Here is a 17356-nt window from a genome sequence, read left to right on the forward strand (position 1 = left end):
CAGCAGGACTCATTGCCTGTATATGCCTTGTTAATCTTGCTCCCAGATAACTGCAGCAGGCTCTCAATACAGCCATTGATCCATGGTACAATCTGTGTACTTGTGTAGACATGAAGTTAGGCATCATACTGGCACAGGTACAGTTGGGGCTACAAAACAAACTATTAAATGGATGGTCAAAGAAGTACTATTTTTAATAAGTGCCAGACAATGTATGGTGTGTTGTCCTCTGTGTCACCAAAGTGCTCTTCAAAAACTCTCTATCTCTGTCTCTCTCACTACCTCTTCATGTACTTCTTGGATCCATACTGGGATGTAGTGAGTCTGCTCAGCAGTGGAACCCCTTGACCCTGGAGATTTGATTGGGCTGACTAATAGGTGTTTATTTACTGGTGACACAGAGAATCTTCTTGCCAGAGGCAAATCAACCATTCTCGGCGCGAACTTCCAAAGTTGAAGAAGTCAGGCAATGTGGAGGAAGAGCATCTGGTGACATCTGGAGTGTCTTGAGTGGAGACTTCAGAGGGGACAATGTTCAGTCCATCCATTAGCTGGGTGACTCCTTCCCTGTGTCCTTGCGAGGATGAGCACCTAGAGTGCTCAACAGATTCCCCATTCCCCTGTCATCATGCCTTCAGTCCTAAGGACAAACGACTGGGGGAATGACTGTAGGTATGTGCGTGTCCTAAGCAGACTCTGAGACTTTTCTTAATAGCCACCATCCTGTCCATGGAGGCAGCCTGACAGTCACATATCTCACTGCACTGTTGCAGCTTCAGGGCAACGAGGGCCATAACATCACGCATATCTGTCTGCTGCTCCTGTTCCTTCCTGTACATGTGGACAAAACCCTTGATTACTGACAGTACAAGGCCCTTCCCTTTAGGAGGCAGAGCAAGTGGCTGGCCCTCAGCAATCCTCCACGTCCCAGCAGCTTGGGCATTTCTTCCTCGACCAGCTCTGAAGCTGTCACATTGAGGTGCTCAACAGATTGGGGTTCCACGCTTTCTACGGCTAAGGTTTCCAATGAGGTGTCAGTATCTGAGGTGGTAGGATGTGCAAGAGGCAGCCTTGCTGATTCTTCCTCTCAGGCCTTGGTACTTTTGCTCAGATGTTGTGGAGATGGCCTTCTGGTATGCCAGCCATTTTGCAATGTCGATAATGAGGATGCTGGCAGTACATGAAAGACAAAAGAGAGAGACCAAGATGATTGGGGGTAGTGTGGAATTAATGAGACTGACAGTGGATTGCTGTGGGAGTTGCAGTGGAATGAAGAGTGCTATATACTCAAGTTGTCTGTACAGGGATGTTTTGGCACTTTTGCAAAAGTGGTCTCTCTCTACACCTTTGAGAGCCAGGATCCTCTCTTCATAGGGGGTGAGAAGCCAAACGTTGATTCTCCTCCACTCCGGGCTCTCTTTGCTTTGTTCTGGCTGTTTTCTCCTGAAATGAGACAAAGGGAAGAACTGAATGAGACTTAATTGAACGGGTATCACAGTTGTTTGCGCTGGAGCAAGTGTGCAAAAGGTGGTGAGGTGTCCCAAGTGAGTGAGTAGGCTATGCATAGGGTTTGCAGGGTGGATGAAATGACTTCAAAATGTTAGCAATCACCTGTAAACCAAGAAATGAGGCTTTCGGAACAGGTCCTGGGAGCACAAGCCTTTCACCATCGGCAAGCCTACAGTTCTGTAGTTGAACTGTTTAAAGGATCTCAGTCTGTCAATTCAATGATCAACGACTCTCGGCAAAGCTTTTGTCTTGTTTGCCCTGCTTCTTCTTCACACAGCTTGGGAAACTCAAGCACTGATTGAAAAAGCAGAATACTGGGTAATAGCCACAAATAAATTGTTTGTTTGCATTTTTAATGACTGTGCCTACAGAAAAATTGTGGTTTCTCATTCTGTTTCAAAGGTACTTGACAAATGTTGATGAGATCATGCCAGATTTGCAACTGACCAGTATTTTCCAGCCTTTAACCCATCACCTTCTCCCTCTTTAATGGTTAGAATTCTGCCTGGTGTGGTTATTATTAATTACTTTTGATTTACAATGTGCTAACTTGCTGATTATTGACTATTTGGCTGCAGCTAATATGACAAAAGACACTTATTATTATATGTAATAATTATCTCTTCCACATCTAGAGAAAAGAGAAACCACATCAATTACCAGCATCAGTACCTGACTCCTCTGAACCAATCTTTGGTAACTCTGAGCCAGCTGGAAAAATAGAAGAACAAAAGCAAATCGCTTATAACCTTTACAAAGACCAGATGCAGGCTGCTGCTGACCGTAAGAGGAATGCCATTCTGAATCAACTGTACGAACAGAAAACTGAATTAGATATGTTAGAAAGAAACAGAAAAGGGTAAGTTAAATTCTAATCTTGTTTTGCATGGCTTATCTTTAATAGATGTTATATATGTTTACTTCTGCATGAACAATGGCAAATCAACAAAGCTAGTGAGCTTAACTCTTCTGACCAGTGTTTTGCATTTTCCTTTACCAAATTTTCCAATGAATTCAAAGATGTTCCTTAAATTGAACCTCCACTACCTCAAGCTTAGGAAGGGGAGAGATCACTGAGGTCACCAATCTGTGTCTTAGTGGGTAACTATATATTTTACTTAAGGAATAAGTCCGCAAACCCATTACTGCTTGACAATATGAGATATTCATGTTTTGCAGCACATATAGGAAAGGAAAGAATGATAAAGGGGTTGGAATTCCTTCTATTTTATTTATCATGAATGAAAATTAAAATCAGAATTGTTTAATAGATGGTTGAGCTAATGTTGCAGGGTTTACACTTTCACCTAAAATTGAAATTATCCTCAATAGCCAATATTTGTTCAAAGCAAATAAGAGCAGTCAGGCAGTAAACATCTCCAAGAAGGATGTTGTACACAAGAGAGGAGTTGAAAACTAAATCTGCGTCAAGCTGATAGACTGACATGACTGACCTTTCAATTCATTGTTAATTTCATGTAAACACAAATTGTACTAATTCACGTAAAAGGTCTGAATATAGCAGTTGTCTTGTGTGTTCACCTGATGTTAAACAAGGTGGTTTAACAATTCCTATCCAACCTCATCCTACCACACTTGCTCAGTCTACTTTCTGGTAGATTGAAGAGGTACTTATGTAAATTACAAGTTTGTCCAATAAAAAAAACATAAAATATTCAGCAGATTATGGGAACATTAGCAGAGAGAAAAGAGTTAACATTTAGGTCTGTGACCTTACATCAGAATTGGAAAAAGTTGGTAATAAGTCTGGAGCACAAGGTAGTATGACAAGAATAAAAAGGAAGGTCTATGTATGGGTGAAGTCAGGCAAGACTGAATAACAGAAGAGTTAGTCTTCAGAGTCAAAGGGAATGGTGATGGGACAAGAAAATAAACAAAGCAATAAAAGATGTACCTAGAGTAGGTGTGCTGATGACTGAAAGAACAAATACAGCACAAAGAAACAAAAGTGAGGTCTGAAATTGTTGAACTCAGTGTAAACTCTAGAAGGATATAAAATGTTTAATTTAAAGATGAGGTGCTGTTCCTCAAGCTTACTTTGAGCTTCCCTGGAACAGTACAGTACCAATGCCAGCATGAGAGTAAGACAGAGAATTGAATCGACAGACCAATGGAAGCTAGAAGTGAAGCTTGCAGATTGAATGGACACGTTCTTCAAAGGCATCGCTCAGTCTGTGTTTGGGCTCCCTGATGTAGAGGAGACTACACTTTCAGCAATGAGTACAGTACGCTAGTTTAAAAGAAATATGTGTAAATCACTGCTTTTACTTTAAGGAATGTGTGAGGTCTTGGATGGTCTGTGGAGAGGGTATGAAAGGATAGGTGTAACATCTCCTGTGTTTCCATGAAAAGTGTCATTTGTTTGCAGAACCAACCATTGGCAGCTTGTGGTTCAGGTAGAGTGTTGATACCAATCCTCTTTCTCTGTACTATGTTTGAGGACTAATTTGTTAGTAGTGTTTGAGGACAAATCACTAGAGAGTCTTAATGAAAGGAAACCGTTGTCTTAATAACAAGATGTAATTTATAATGTGATAGCATTGGCTACTTAAGCAGAATCATCAATTTCACAGGAGTCAGAACATGGTCATCAGTATGGTAACCAGGGATCTCAAAAATGATTAAAGGCTCACAGCCAACTGTGAAATTTGGGTTATTCACAGACGCAGGCGGTGTAAGCCTCACCATTTTCTCCACCAGGTCATGAGAACACATTAAACCAGACCTTTCCATGTTTGGCAGTGGGGTCTTATATCATTGTTTTTTTTCACACTGGCCAGAGATGTACAAGTTATAGATCATCACAACAGTTGAAGTTGTCAGGATTTTTATAAAATATTCACAACCCTTGGACTCTCAGACAAGGTCCTGTAAGACAATAGACCATAGTTTGCTCACAAGTGCTTCATCCTACTCTAGTCAGTTCTGGATTTGAACATATTACAAGCTTGCCTTAGTACCTATAACCAAATAGGGAAGTTGAGTGTGCGGTCCTGGCAGTCAAGCCACTTTGATTTAAAAAAAAATGCTAACTTTTATACTGTTGCTAAATTCCTTGTGTTGGGGCAGCCCTGGTCAGAGATGGCACAATATGTTCGCCTGTTGGCATAAATATGGCTGCAATAACAGAATTAGATTGCCTGATCCAGCATTAAAGGGAGGCTATTAGTTAGCACAATGGTAGCTTTGAGAAGGAGTTACCTCAAGGTTGAACAAACTTTGAACAAAGAATCTTAGAAATTAATATACAGGGAGTTCTGTAAAAACCACAGCTGCAGATGAGTGTGGGAGACAGTTCGATAAGAGATGTGTGAGAACAGGAATCCTGAAGTTTGTAGCAAGCATTAAAATGAAAAATAAGACCCACAATAATGGAGACAAATGATAAGTTTGAGATATGTCTTGTAAAACTCTAGGAGATCAGACAAGTTCATTGAGCTGTGAAAGTGATTGAGTTTTACTCTTATCAATGAAAAAGCTGATGTCTTATTAGGTAAAAAGATTTAGCCAGAGTAGGGGCAGTAAATTTCATTTCAGAAGATGGTCTGTGACTATAATGAGTTATAATGTAGCTGGAAGATAGAGGGGCGGTATTTAACTGAGCCTCCAAGGTCAGGTAGGACCAAAACTACTCTCAATTCATTAACTAAAGAATGCTAACAGTAGGTGTAAACATAAAACTTTACATATTACATATAACTAACTTTCTAATTGCTATAAGATTCATACTATAAAGAACTAACTTCCTTTTGTGTCTCCTATGATTAAGACAGTGGGAAATATGGGATCAGTAGCAGAATTTGATTGGGAATGCAATTAATAAAATGAATAAGAGAATTTGAGCAGCCCTTACAGATAAACAAGTCCGAGAAATGTCTGAGAATGAGTATAACCATTAACTTTTAAATGTGAATTAACGGGTAAACATCGTGAGATCACGGGGACCCCAGGGCCAACCATGACGGTGTCCATCATTGATCAGGTGTTTTGCAGGATTGGATGTATGGATTAAGGGGGAAGGAACAATGACAATGTTAAAAGTTATTATTGTAACATGAAGTGTGTAAAAATGCTATATCCCATTGGGGAAATCAGAGCATCATTGACCTCTCTTCCGATTTGAGCTGTATATTAAGAGAGTGACTATGCCCTATGTAAAGGCCGGATTCGAAGTGGTCTCTGGCCTCTCCCACAAGTGTGGTAAAGAGCTTGAACAAAGATCATTTGTATTTCTGAACATAGAACTCAAGGCTGCTCTTTGACATCTCTTCCCAGCAACCTGCCTACCTCACTTGAGTGTAAACTATCTCCATCAGAGTTGCTGATAGGTAAAATAAAACTGTAGCCTCGCTTCTGATCTAGTCAAAGAAGTTGTCCTCATAGGTAAGTCATGGGACAATAAAAGTAAATGGTAGAAGGGCAGTCTTAGTGGGGGTAGCAGCTAACCACTCGAATAGATGTCACCATACATGATGCTTGACACATTTGGACTAAAGATGGCAGGCATGAATATGTGACCTTAATAGGAAAAATATGGCCATTTAAAGGAAATATTTGGGTAGAGATGTTTGAGGTATTAATAACTGAAAGGGTTAATGCTGAGCTGTGTATTGAATTCCATCCAATATGATGAGGTCACACTTGAGTGACAGAATAGATCTACATCCCAAAGGTGATAGGCCTACTATCTAAGGCACCCTCATAATCTTCAGGTAGAACCTTCTGGGACATGAATGACACTGGCTGTAGTGAGAAATCTGGTATAGTTGCATGAGAGGTTGAATGAGGCTAACTTGGCATCAGGGGCAACCAGTTTTTCCAACTGAGTTCTGGGCACTGAAATGAGGTTCTTGTTATATAGCAACAAAATGCCTTTTAAAAGGGATTCTTGCTTGTCGGCAGCCTCGGTAACTGAAATCTCACCTCATTAATATGCATCATCCTATATTATTGTGAGGAAACTAGATGCTGAGAATTCTCAACATGGAAGCCTGAACAGGTGCTTACCAACTCCCATTGGCCACCTGGTCCAAAGAACTTCCCACTTTGGACACCATGTAGTCAACAATTCAGAGCACAATCCACAAGCAGCAACCACACTCATCCTATGTCTATTGACCTTGGCATCAGAAACCTGCCAGCCTCTCTGCATCATCAAGATACATCTCCAACCCACTCATAGCTTGTGCACTTTAAAACTGTACTTCTGGGCATACTTGCAACTATGGTTGCAATGATGCTGCAAGGACACTTTGTGCCCAGGAACAGACATCCAAATTACAGATTGGATCAAGCTGCATACCAGTGCAGTTCACTTGCTGTCTTAGCACTCACTTAATTTGTGTCTATCTGGATGTTCACAGCATCCCTGCCTTGACTTGCTTTGCCTTTTTGTGCATTGCCCCTTTAGCCAGAGCAACCAGTTGTTTGGCAACTTGCCATTGTTTTCAACTGTCTTATCAAGGGAGCCACCCTTCAGGCAGGGGCTGTGGCATATTAAGTCATGGACAGCCCTACTTTGCCAGTCAAGTGGCTTGGACAACAGTTAGCCATTTGGAGTGGTCACAGTCAAGGTCCTCTCCTCCGAAGGAATGAGGAACCAAATGTCAAGAAACCTCAACCCATCTTGGAGGAAAATTAATTAATAATAAAAGTGGTGGCACTTACTTTGGTGGAGGCGATACCTGGGTGGCAACCTCAGACCATGCTTGCAGGGTCTTGCATTATGGCCTCCTCTGGGGCTTCTGGGCGTAGGGACGGCACTTGTTTGCATTACCTCATGCATAAAGATCGTCAGGTTCTTGTACAGAAGATGGGATGTGAAATTGCCCTTGTCTGCCATGTCTGGGGCAAATGTCACAAACTGTGCAGGGTGGCTCCAGACTGTCAATACTTATTTGGCTATGCAGCCATCTTTTTCAGTCTACTCTGGAATTCCTAGCACTGTTTCTAAAGTGCAAACTTTTAAAGTATGTATTGGTCCCATTAGTTTAAATAGTACTGCTGTTATGCGATTTCTTATAACATGTGATTGCATGAGAGTGGAACGACCACATTATTAGCAGAACCAACTCTATTTGTATATTGTAATGTTGAAAACATTGAAGCGTCAATTAACATTACTATAGGGATTCAAGATGGCGGCAACCCAGCAAGTCTGAGTCTATAGTGCTCTTCCCAAGACTTGGGCAATGTGGGTCACCCACCCCCACCAAATCACTTAAAACTGTTGTTTAATTTAATTAGCTGCTTAGTATTAAAGTTAAATAATTTAATCCTTAGTAAAAATGACTAAAGGGAAGGAAGCCCGCAGCTCTCAGCAAGCAGGTACCCCTCCCCCATCCTCTCCAGCGGCAGCAGAGGCGTCCGCAGCTGCCCCGGGGGACTTACCTACGGTTGCAAGCCTTGTGGAAATGATTTCCAAATTGGATTCGAAGATTGACGCTTTCATCGAAGAATCCCGAGGTCGATGGGACTCACTTTCGGCCGCGCTGCAAAAGCACGACCGAGATATTAAGGAAATCGAGCGCCAAGTCAGAGGGGCGGAGCTAAAGGCCGCGACCTCCGAAACTACAGCGCAATCGGCCGTGTATTGGGTCCAGACTCTCGAACAGCGAGTCCGGACCTTAGAGAATCATATTGATGACCTCAGTAATCGAGGTCGTCGAAAAAATATTCGTTTGCTGGGCCTTCCCGAACGGGAAGAGGAAGGCCAGCTTACAGTATTTCTCCAACAGTGGCTGCCACAGTTTTTAAATCTAGAAGATGGATCAGGCCAGGTAAGGGTAGAATGGGCCTACCGGGTCGCAATACACGGGCCCGGCTCGAACCAGCGCCCCCGTCCGGTCCTGTTCCGGCTGCAGAGCTATAGGGAGAGGCAGATACTCCTAGAAGCTTCCAGAAATCTTGGAAAAGACCCCTAAGCCATGATCTATAAAGGATCCAAGATCATGTTATTCCAGGACTTTTCCCCAGCTCTGGTCCGAAAGAGGAAGGCATTCGATGAGGCGAAGAAGCGTTTAAGGGACTTAAATATTCAGTACTCCTTACGCTACCCAGCGATGCAACGCTTTAACCATGAAGGATCTGTGTATAACTTCGGATCACCAGAAAAGGCTAAGGAATTCTTGGACTCTCTTAGATAAATTGTAAGAGATAATGGATGTTAGTTTGCCTTTTCCCCCCGCTTTGGTTTTTATCCCCCCCCCCTTTTTTTTCTTTTTTTCTTACCTTACTGTTTAATATTATCATGGGGGGTGGGGAGAGGGATTTGATTTTCTCCCCCGCCTTGGGGTTGTTTCCTTTTATTATCCTATGTATATATGTGGGTATGTATGAATGTATGTATATGTGTGTGTATAATATATATATATATATAAAATCGGGGAGTTTGGTTAATGTTTGGGGGAGGTGGTTACCTTATTCTATTTTATTTCTGTCTTTAGGAGCGGGGTTGTTTTTTTTCCCCTTGCTATTTTGTATTATTATATTTAATTATTATTTATTGAGGTTGTAATTTTATAGTTATATATGTTTATATATGGTATTAACATTACCAAATATATCCAGGTGTTGGTGTGGGCGGGAGTAGGGTGCTCACTGTTAACTCTAGCTTTGTATTATATCTGAATTCTCCTCATTTTATTGAGGAGCGCCTGGGTCAAGGGTGGGGCATTGGTTGGGAGAGGATACGATGGACTTTTGGAAAGGAAGTGATACCCCCTGGGAACAAGGGGGAATATCTCCATTTAAACACGATTTATATTTTTTTATTATTTAGAATTAGTTTTTTATTACACTGTTGTGAGTGTATTAGAGAGCCTTTATTTTTGTAAATTTTATATGTTCTACGCTCGGGATATTCTGGATAGGGTTTCCCCTCCCGAGGGGGTCTCGTATTGGCCTGGATGATTATGGTTGATCAGTTGGTTAAGTGGTGCACCTGGAATGTCAAGGGGAGTAATTCGCCAGTTAAAAGGAAGAAAATATTATCAAATCTTAAGAAAGAAAGAGTTGATATAGCTATTCTACAGGAGACACATCTATTAGATAAAGAGCACCTGAAATTACGACAGGGTGGATTTGATCAGGCCTTTTTTTCTTCTTTTAGCTCAAAAAGCAGGGGAGTTGTTATTCTCGTTCGGAAGAATTTCTCTTTCAAAATCCTAAATCGGATAAAAGACGAATCCGGACGATATATTTTGATCAAAGCCCTTATAAATGGAGAGGAATATGGGATTTTAACTTTGTACTGCCCCCCGGCACACCCCTTTAAATTTATAACGGAAGCCTTTTCAAAATGAATGGCTTTTGGTGCCCGTCATACAACTATAGGGGGAGACTTTAATTGTATTATGGATCCGGAAATAGACAGGATTCCTAAGAGTAATGCAGGAGTATCTCCCAGATCTAGACAATTGGTGGATCTGAACAAAGAATTAGGATTAGTAGATGTACGGAGATGTCTTCATCCACAGGGCAGAGATTTTTCTTTTTATTCCAATCCACATAAATGTCATACCAGAATTGATATGTTTTTTGCCCCCTCAATTTTTTTAAATTCCATATCATCCTGTAAAATAGATAGTATAGCAATTTCCGACCATGCTGCTGTATATATGGAAACTAAGGCGAGGAACAATGGGACATCCCCTCGGCATTGGCATATGGACCCCTTCCTAATGAAAGATAGTAAATTTGTAAAGTACTTTTCTCAAGCATTTAAAACTTTTTTAGAAATTAATTCAGGTACGGCTAGCAACCCATCAATGATGTGGGAGACCATCAAAGCTTACACGCGAGGTTTGATCATCTCCTACTCAGCGACCCAGAAAAAATTGAAGGGAGAACAACAGCGTCTGCTTGAAGCCCGCTTAAAAGTGGCTGAAATAGCATATACTGATAGACCTACTATTATTAAATTGCAAAGGATTACGGCTCTTAGGACAGCTCTAAACACTACGCTTACCCAAACGGCTAAGAGGGAAATATTATTTGCAAAACAAAAGATATATGAATATGGTGACAAACCAGGTAGATACTTAGCATTTCTTGCAAAGAAAAAAAAGGCCCCTCAGACTATTACGTCAATCAAGGAAAGTACAGGTATTCTGACCCATGATCATAAACAGATTAATGCGATCTTTAGAGAATTTTTTTCTGAGTTATATAAATCGCAGGATTGTGAAGACAGGACTAGGAGGATGCAGTCATTTTTAAAAAATTTGACCTTTCCGGGCCTAACTCCGGAACAGATATCGGTCCTAAATGCTCCTCTAACAGTCCAAGAAATACTTGATGCAATTAAGCAACTTCAGAGCGGAAAGGCACCTGGCCCAGATGGTTTTCAAGCTGAATTCTATCAAGAATTTACAGAAATATTGGCTGGTCCACTTATGGACATGTATAATTATGCATATAGTCAGGGCAGTCTCCCGCCTTCACTGAAAGAGGCAAATATCTTTCTTATCCTTAAAAAAGGAAAGGATCCAGAAGATTGTACGTCATACAGACCAATATCCTTGCTAAATGTAGATTTTAAAATCCTTTCTAAAACGCTAGCACTGAGACTAGAAAGGGTACTGCCACATATTATAAAGGAGGATCCAAGTCGGGTATATTAAGGCCGTAGATCATCCAATAATATTAGAAGGGTTTTGAATATGATTCAAGCCTGACATCAGGGAAAGATACCAGGAGTAGTAGTTTCATTAGACGCGGAAAAGGCATTTGATAGGGTTGAATGGTCATATTTGTTTTACACATTGGAAAGGTTTGGCGTTGGACAGGTGTTTACCAAATGGGTCTCAACATTGTATAGTGATCCCAAAGCAGTTGTGGTTACCAATGGCTTAGGTTCAGATAGCTTCAGTGTGGTTAGGGGCTGCCGTCAGGGATGTCCTCTCTCGCCATTGTTATTTACGCTAATAATTGAACCACTAGCAGAAGCTATACGATCTGATCCTAATATAACGGCCCCGAGTATTGGTACAGGTAAACATAAAATTACCCTTTATGCAGATGATGTTCTTCTATTCCTTAGTAATCCTCTGATGTCCGTACCTCGCTTAATCCAAGTTATTAATACATTTAGCACATTCTCAGGCTATAAAATTAATTTTTCAAAATCGGAGACTATGTCAATGGGTGGCCTTGCTATGACACTCCACTTAGTAGACGGATCCCTTTTCCCTTTCGGTGGTCCCTGGAAGGCTTCTTATATTTCGGCATTTTTATTACCCAAGTATTTGGTCAGTTGTAGAAGGCTAATTTTGTGCATTTTCTGGAAAGGGTAAGGCAGGACCTCCAGCGATGGGGAGACCTTCCAATTTCCTGGCTGGGTAGAATAGCACTAATTAAAATGAATGTCCTGCCCAGTCTCCTATATCCTATGAGAATGTTTCCGGTGATGCTGCCGAGGCTGGCTCTACGTAAATTATATGGCTGGTTGGGTTCCTTTATCTGGAATCATAGATGGCCCCTCATTAAGCTGAAGAAGCTACAGCTTCCACAGACAAGGGGAGGATAGGACTTCCCAGATTTTAGGAAGTATCAGTTAAGTTCCCTATTAAGTTACATAGCTGATTGGGTCTTGTCTGATCCACAATCAATCTGGTTGGATATCGAGGCCTCTCAAGTAAGATACCCACTTATTAACCTTTTATTTTCAGATAAGAGGAAAATCATTACAGATCACTGTGTAAAAACCCTATAATACTAAATACAATTAAGGCTTGGAATATAAAGCGGCAAAATGAGGGTAATTCACATAAAACATCCCCCTATGCACCGATAGTGGGAGCATGGGGATTCCAACCGGGGTTTACAGATGCCACTTTTAAACTCTGGAGATCCAGGGGTATCTCATGTCTAAGGGACCTATTTAAGGATGGGGTCTTTTGAACAGCTGCGTCAGAAATTCAGATTACCTAATGGAGACCTCTTTCGATATTTCCAAATTCGAGACTATATACAGAAGAAGACTACGTTAATAGATAGTCTTTATAAATCAGATAGAGAATGTAGAGTCCTACGACCAGTGGGGGTATCTTCCATCAGTACTATCTATCATTTACTACATGATGAAGTATTGGGAAATATGGATAATCTGCTTAAAACATGGGATCAGGATTTGGGACTAGAAATCTCTATAGAAACATGGAATGATATTTGGGAAAACGCTAGAAAAATTACTATCTGTAACAGAACCCAGGCTATCCAGCTGAAGATACTTCATAGGGCCCATATAGCAGTGGTTCGATTACCAAAATTTAAGGCAGGAGCATCTCCAATGTGTCCCAAATGTAAAATAGAGGTGGGCACTCTTGTACATTGTCTATGGACCTGTCATAAGGTCCGTAGATACTGGACTAAAGTAGCAAGTACCCTGCCAGAAATTTTAGGAACGGAAATTAAAGTGGACTGTATCTCTTCATTTGGGCTTTTCGAACTTTCCCTCCCTGGACATGTACGGGAAGAGACTATTTCTATTCTCTCGTTCTGTGCAAGGAAAAACATTTTGGTGAACTGGGTGGCTGAGGCCCCCCCTGGACTTTCAAATTGGCACAGATTAATTATGGAATGTATTCCCCTTGACTTCCTTACCAATATGGTGCACCGAAAGACCGGATTATTTTATAAAATATGGCAGCCCTTCTTGAATTACATAAATACAGATATTTCGGCAATCCTAACAAGGGCTTTTATTTAATTGGGATTGCGAACCTGGCTGGTCCGGGGCCCCTTGGGAGAGGAATCCCACACGAATACGGGTTTTATTACATTTGGTGTTAATACATTCTGAGCATGTAAGAGACTTAAATGTACACTCTGGTTAGTTGTAGGTTAGATTAGTAGATAGTTGAGTTTTGTTTTTTTTTCTTTTTCGGTATTTTTTTCTGTTGTTAAATTTTGGCTATTGTATATTTGACTTAATTGTATATTAATGTTTGTACTTAAGAGTTTTGTTTATTTTTGTAAACTTGTTAAAATATTAAATTTCTAATAAAAAAATTACTACAAACAGATCAATATTTAAACATATGTAAAATATGTTATGTTTATAATAGCAATGGGCGGGGATAGGTATATACTGCAGGGATTGAGGTATAACTGGGGGAAAGGCAATTATGATGTGATTAGGCAAGATTTAGGATGCATAGGATACAGAAGAAAACTGCAGGGGATGGACACACTTGAAATGCGGAGCTCATTCATGGAACAGCTACTGTGGGTCCGTGATAAGTATATATCTATTAGGCAGGGAGGTAGTTGTCGAGAGAGGGAGCCATGGTTAATTAAAGAAGTTGAAGCTCTTGTCAAGAGGGAGAAGAAGGTTTATGTGAGGATGAGGCGTGAAGGCTCCGATAGTGGGCTGGAAAGTTATAAGTTAGCCAGAAAAGATCTAAAGAGAGGGCTAAGAAGAGCCAAGAGGGGACATGAGAAGTTGTTGGCGGAAAGGATCAAGGAAAACTCTAAGGCCTTCTATAAATATATCAAGAATAAAAGAATGACTAGATTAAGATTAGGGCCAATCAAAGATAGTAGTGGAAAGTTGTGTGTGAAATCTGAAGACATAAGGGATGAGCTTAATGAATATTTTTCATCAGTATTCACATTGGAAAAGGGCAATGTTAGTGAGAATACGGAGCTACGGGCTACAAGATTATATGGGATTGAGGTTGACAAAGAGGAGGTTTTAACAATTTTGGAAGATCTGAAAGTAGATAAGATCCCTGGGCCGGATGGGATTTATCCTCTGACTCTCTGGAATCTTTTATGTCATCATTGTCGACAGGAGTAGTGCCAGAAGACTGGCGGATAGCAAATGTCCCCTTATTTAAGAAGGGGAGTTGGGACAGCCCTGGTAATTATAGGCCAGTCAGCCTTACTTCGGTTGTGGGTAAGATGTTGGAAAAGGTTTTAAGAGGTAGGATTTATAATCATCTAGAGAGGAATAAGTTGATTAGGGATAGTCAACACGGTTTTGTGAAGGGTAGGTTGTGCCTCACTAACGTTATTGAATTCTTCAAGTAGGTGGCAAAGCAGTTGGATGAAGGTAAAGCGATTGATGTGATATATATGGACTTCAGTAAGGCATTTGATAAGGTTCCACATGGTAAGCTATTGCACAAAATAAGGAGTTTCAGGATTGAAGGTGATTTAGCGATTTGGATCAGAAATTGTCTAGCTGAAAGAAGACAAGGGTGGTGGTTGATAGGAAACGTTCATCCTGGAGCGCAGTTATCAGTGGTGTGCCGCAAAGAATCTGTTTTGGGGCCACTGCTGTTTGTAGTTTTTATAAATGATCTGGATGTGGGTGTAGAAGGATGGATTAGTAAATTGTCCGATGACACTAAGGTAGGCAGAGTTGTGGATAGTGCCGAAGGATGTTGTGGGTGACAGACCAGCATAGATAAGATGCAGAGCTGGGCTGTGAAGTAGCAAAGGGAGTTTAATGTGGAAAAGTGTGAGGTAGTTTACTTTGGAAGAAATAACAGGAATGCACAGTACTGGGCTAATGGCAAAATCCTTGGCAGTGTAGATGAACAGGGAGATCTCTGTGTCCTGGTGCATAAGTCCCTGAAAGTTGCCATCCAGGTTGATAGTATTGTTAAGAAGGCATATGGTGTGTAGGTGTTTATTGTAGGGGGATTGAGTTTTGGAGCCACGTACAAGACACTGGTAAGGCCGCACCTGGAATATTGCGTACAATTCTGGTCACCCACATTATAGGAAGGATGTGGAAGCTTTGGAAAGGGTTCAGAGGAGATTTACTAGGATGTTGCCTGGTATGGAGGGAAGGTCTTATGAGGAAAGACTGAGGGAACTGAAGCTGTTTTCTTTGGAGAGAAGAAGCTTGAGAAATGACTTGATCAAGACGTATAAGGTAATCAGAGGGTTAGATAGGGTGGATAGTGAGAGCCTTTTTCCTCAGATGGTGAAGACGAACACAAGGGGACATAGCTTTAAATTGAGAGGTGATAGATTTAGGACAGATATCAGGGGTAGTTTCTTCACTCAGTGTGTAGTAAGGGCGTGGAATGGCCTGCCTGCAACAGTACTAGACTCGCTGATGTTAAGGGCACTTACATGGGCATTGTACATACATATGGATAATGGGTGTAGGTTAGATAGGCATCAGATTATTTTACGGGTCGGTGCAACATCAAAGGCCGAAGAGCCTGTACTGCACAGTAACTTTTATGTTCTATGTTGCTCATTTTGCTGTCGGTTTCATTCGGAGTGAGGTTTGGTAAATGTGAAATTTATAAAGGAGGTTAGGTATCTATCTGCAGCTATGTTACTTGGTAATGGTGCTTTTTATTTTCCACAGCTTAGTAAATGAACATAAAAAACGCTATGAAGATCTGCAGAGAATGCGTAAAGCATTAGAAAAAGCATGGACTGATAATGTAACAATGAAGCGACTGAAAAACTATGAAGAAAATCGATACTCAAAGTAAGATTATGAGCTACCACAGCTAACACATAATACTTTAAAGCAATGTGATTGTATCTGTCATGCAAATAGAGTACTTTAAGCCATTCTATGCAATATATTGGTAAGATAAGTGCGTCAAACCATTTCGAAGAGAACTGTGACATAACAACAATGATTCCTGATTTCTGCAGTTATCCACATATGTGATTGTCAGGAGTTACTGTTTGTTTCAGACTTTACGAATGATGATTGCTGATGGCTTCGCTAATACTCTTATCTCAAAATCTGGGCCATTACCAGAAAATGTTCACCTGATCACTGGAACTCTCACTATCCGAGTTGTTGGTGATCGGCTAAAGCTAATATCAAGTTAGAATACAAAGGACCATATTATTAGCTCGTAAAGGAACCACACTTAAAAATAAAAATGCAATGGACAAAGAAAAACAGGCATGTGAGGGAAAAGGGAAAATTTTGAAACAGACAAATTTTGGGGAATAGTGTGTGGAGGAATAAAATAAAGAGTTCTTATTGGTATTCTCATAGAAACTGTTCTTAGAGAACTAATGGTGCGTTGGGGAGAGTGTGACATGGGTGGATAGACAGAAACAGAGCTTATGAGTATCACCAAATGTATACCACCAGGTTTAGATGAAAAGGTTTGGGGTTCCTGGTTTAAATAGCTGCCAGATTAGACTTATTGAATACTGTGGGGAGGTGGAACATTTCTTCTAATCATATAAAAAGCTCATAATCATCAAGAAAGAACTGATAGACAAAGCTTCTGTCGACTATATAAAAATAACTTTAATAGCAATCCTGATTCTAATCTGAGATTTGTGAAACTGAGCTATTTATCACCCTGCTAAATTCTTCATTAATAATGTAAATCGGAAATTGAATGTTATTTAGATCATAGCAGATGTTATTACTGGACAAGTCAGATTGAAGACTGAAATGTGCTTGACAGATTGTGATATGTATTCTGATTTAAACAATGTGGTCTTTCACTGAGACACAAGCATAAAATGCTGCAGCTTTGATTTTAACAATAAAATAGAATAAACCAAATCATTTAAACATAACAGGCACTTAAAGATTTCACAACACAGTAAAATACCATCCTATCAATCCCAACACCATTGCATTACTTAAAACAATGGAACTTAGTGAAGCTTTTTCAGTTTCACATAACCCTTTCAGGATTTTAACCAAACATTTATGGTCTGATATTTTTAAACTAAACTCCTAACACTGAGATAACCTATTTGTTACCTGCTCTAAACAATCTGCCTTTCTCAGGAATAGCTGTTTTACATATCCAGCTGCAGCTAAGGTTTCTGCAAGCTGTTAAACTGAAACCCAAAATTTTTATCCTAATTA

At 40.5% G+C, this 17356-nt stretch overlaps 1 protein-coding gene across 1 annotated transcript in view; it reads left to right on the top strand.

Moving 5' to 3' along the window:
• The window catches only part of LOC140481479 (coiled-coil domain-containing protein 81-like), a 114940-nt gene that overhangs the window by 88112 nt on the left and 9472 nt on the right, over window positions 1-17356 (top strand). The window contains exons 13-14 of the mRNA XM_072577734.1: window positions 2145-2368; window positions 15866-15991. Coding sequence (XP_072433835.1) covers window positions 2145-2368; window positions 15866-15991 — 350 coding nt within the window. The remainder of the gene's footprint in view (window positions 1-2144; window positions 2369-15865; window positions 15992-17356) is intronic.

The sequence above is a fragment of the Chiloscyllium punctatum genome, chromosome 9 (genome assembly GCF_047496795.1).
Source record: "Chiloscyllium punctatum isolate Juve2018m chromosome 9, sChiPun1.3, whole genome shotgun sequence".
NCBI classification, from domain to species: Eukaryota; Metazoa; Chordata; class Chondrichthyes; order Orectolobiformes; family Hemiscylliidae; genus Chiloscyllium; species Chiloscyllium punctatum.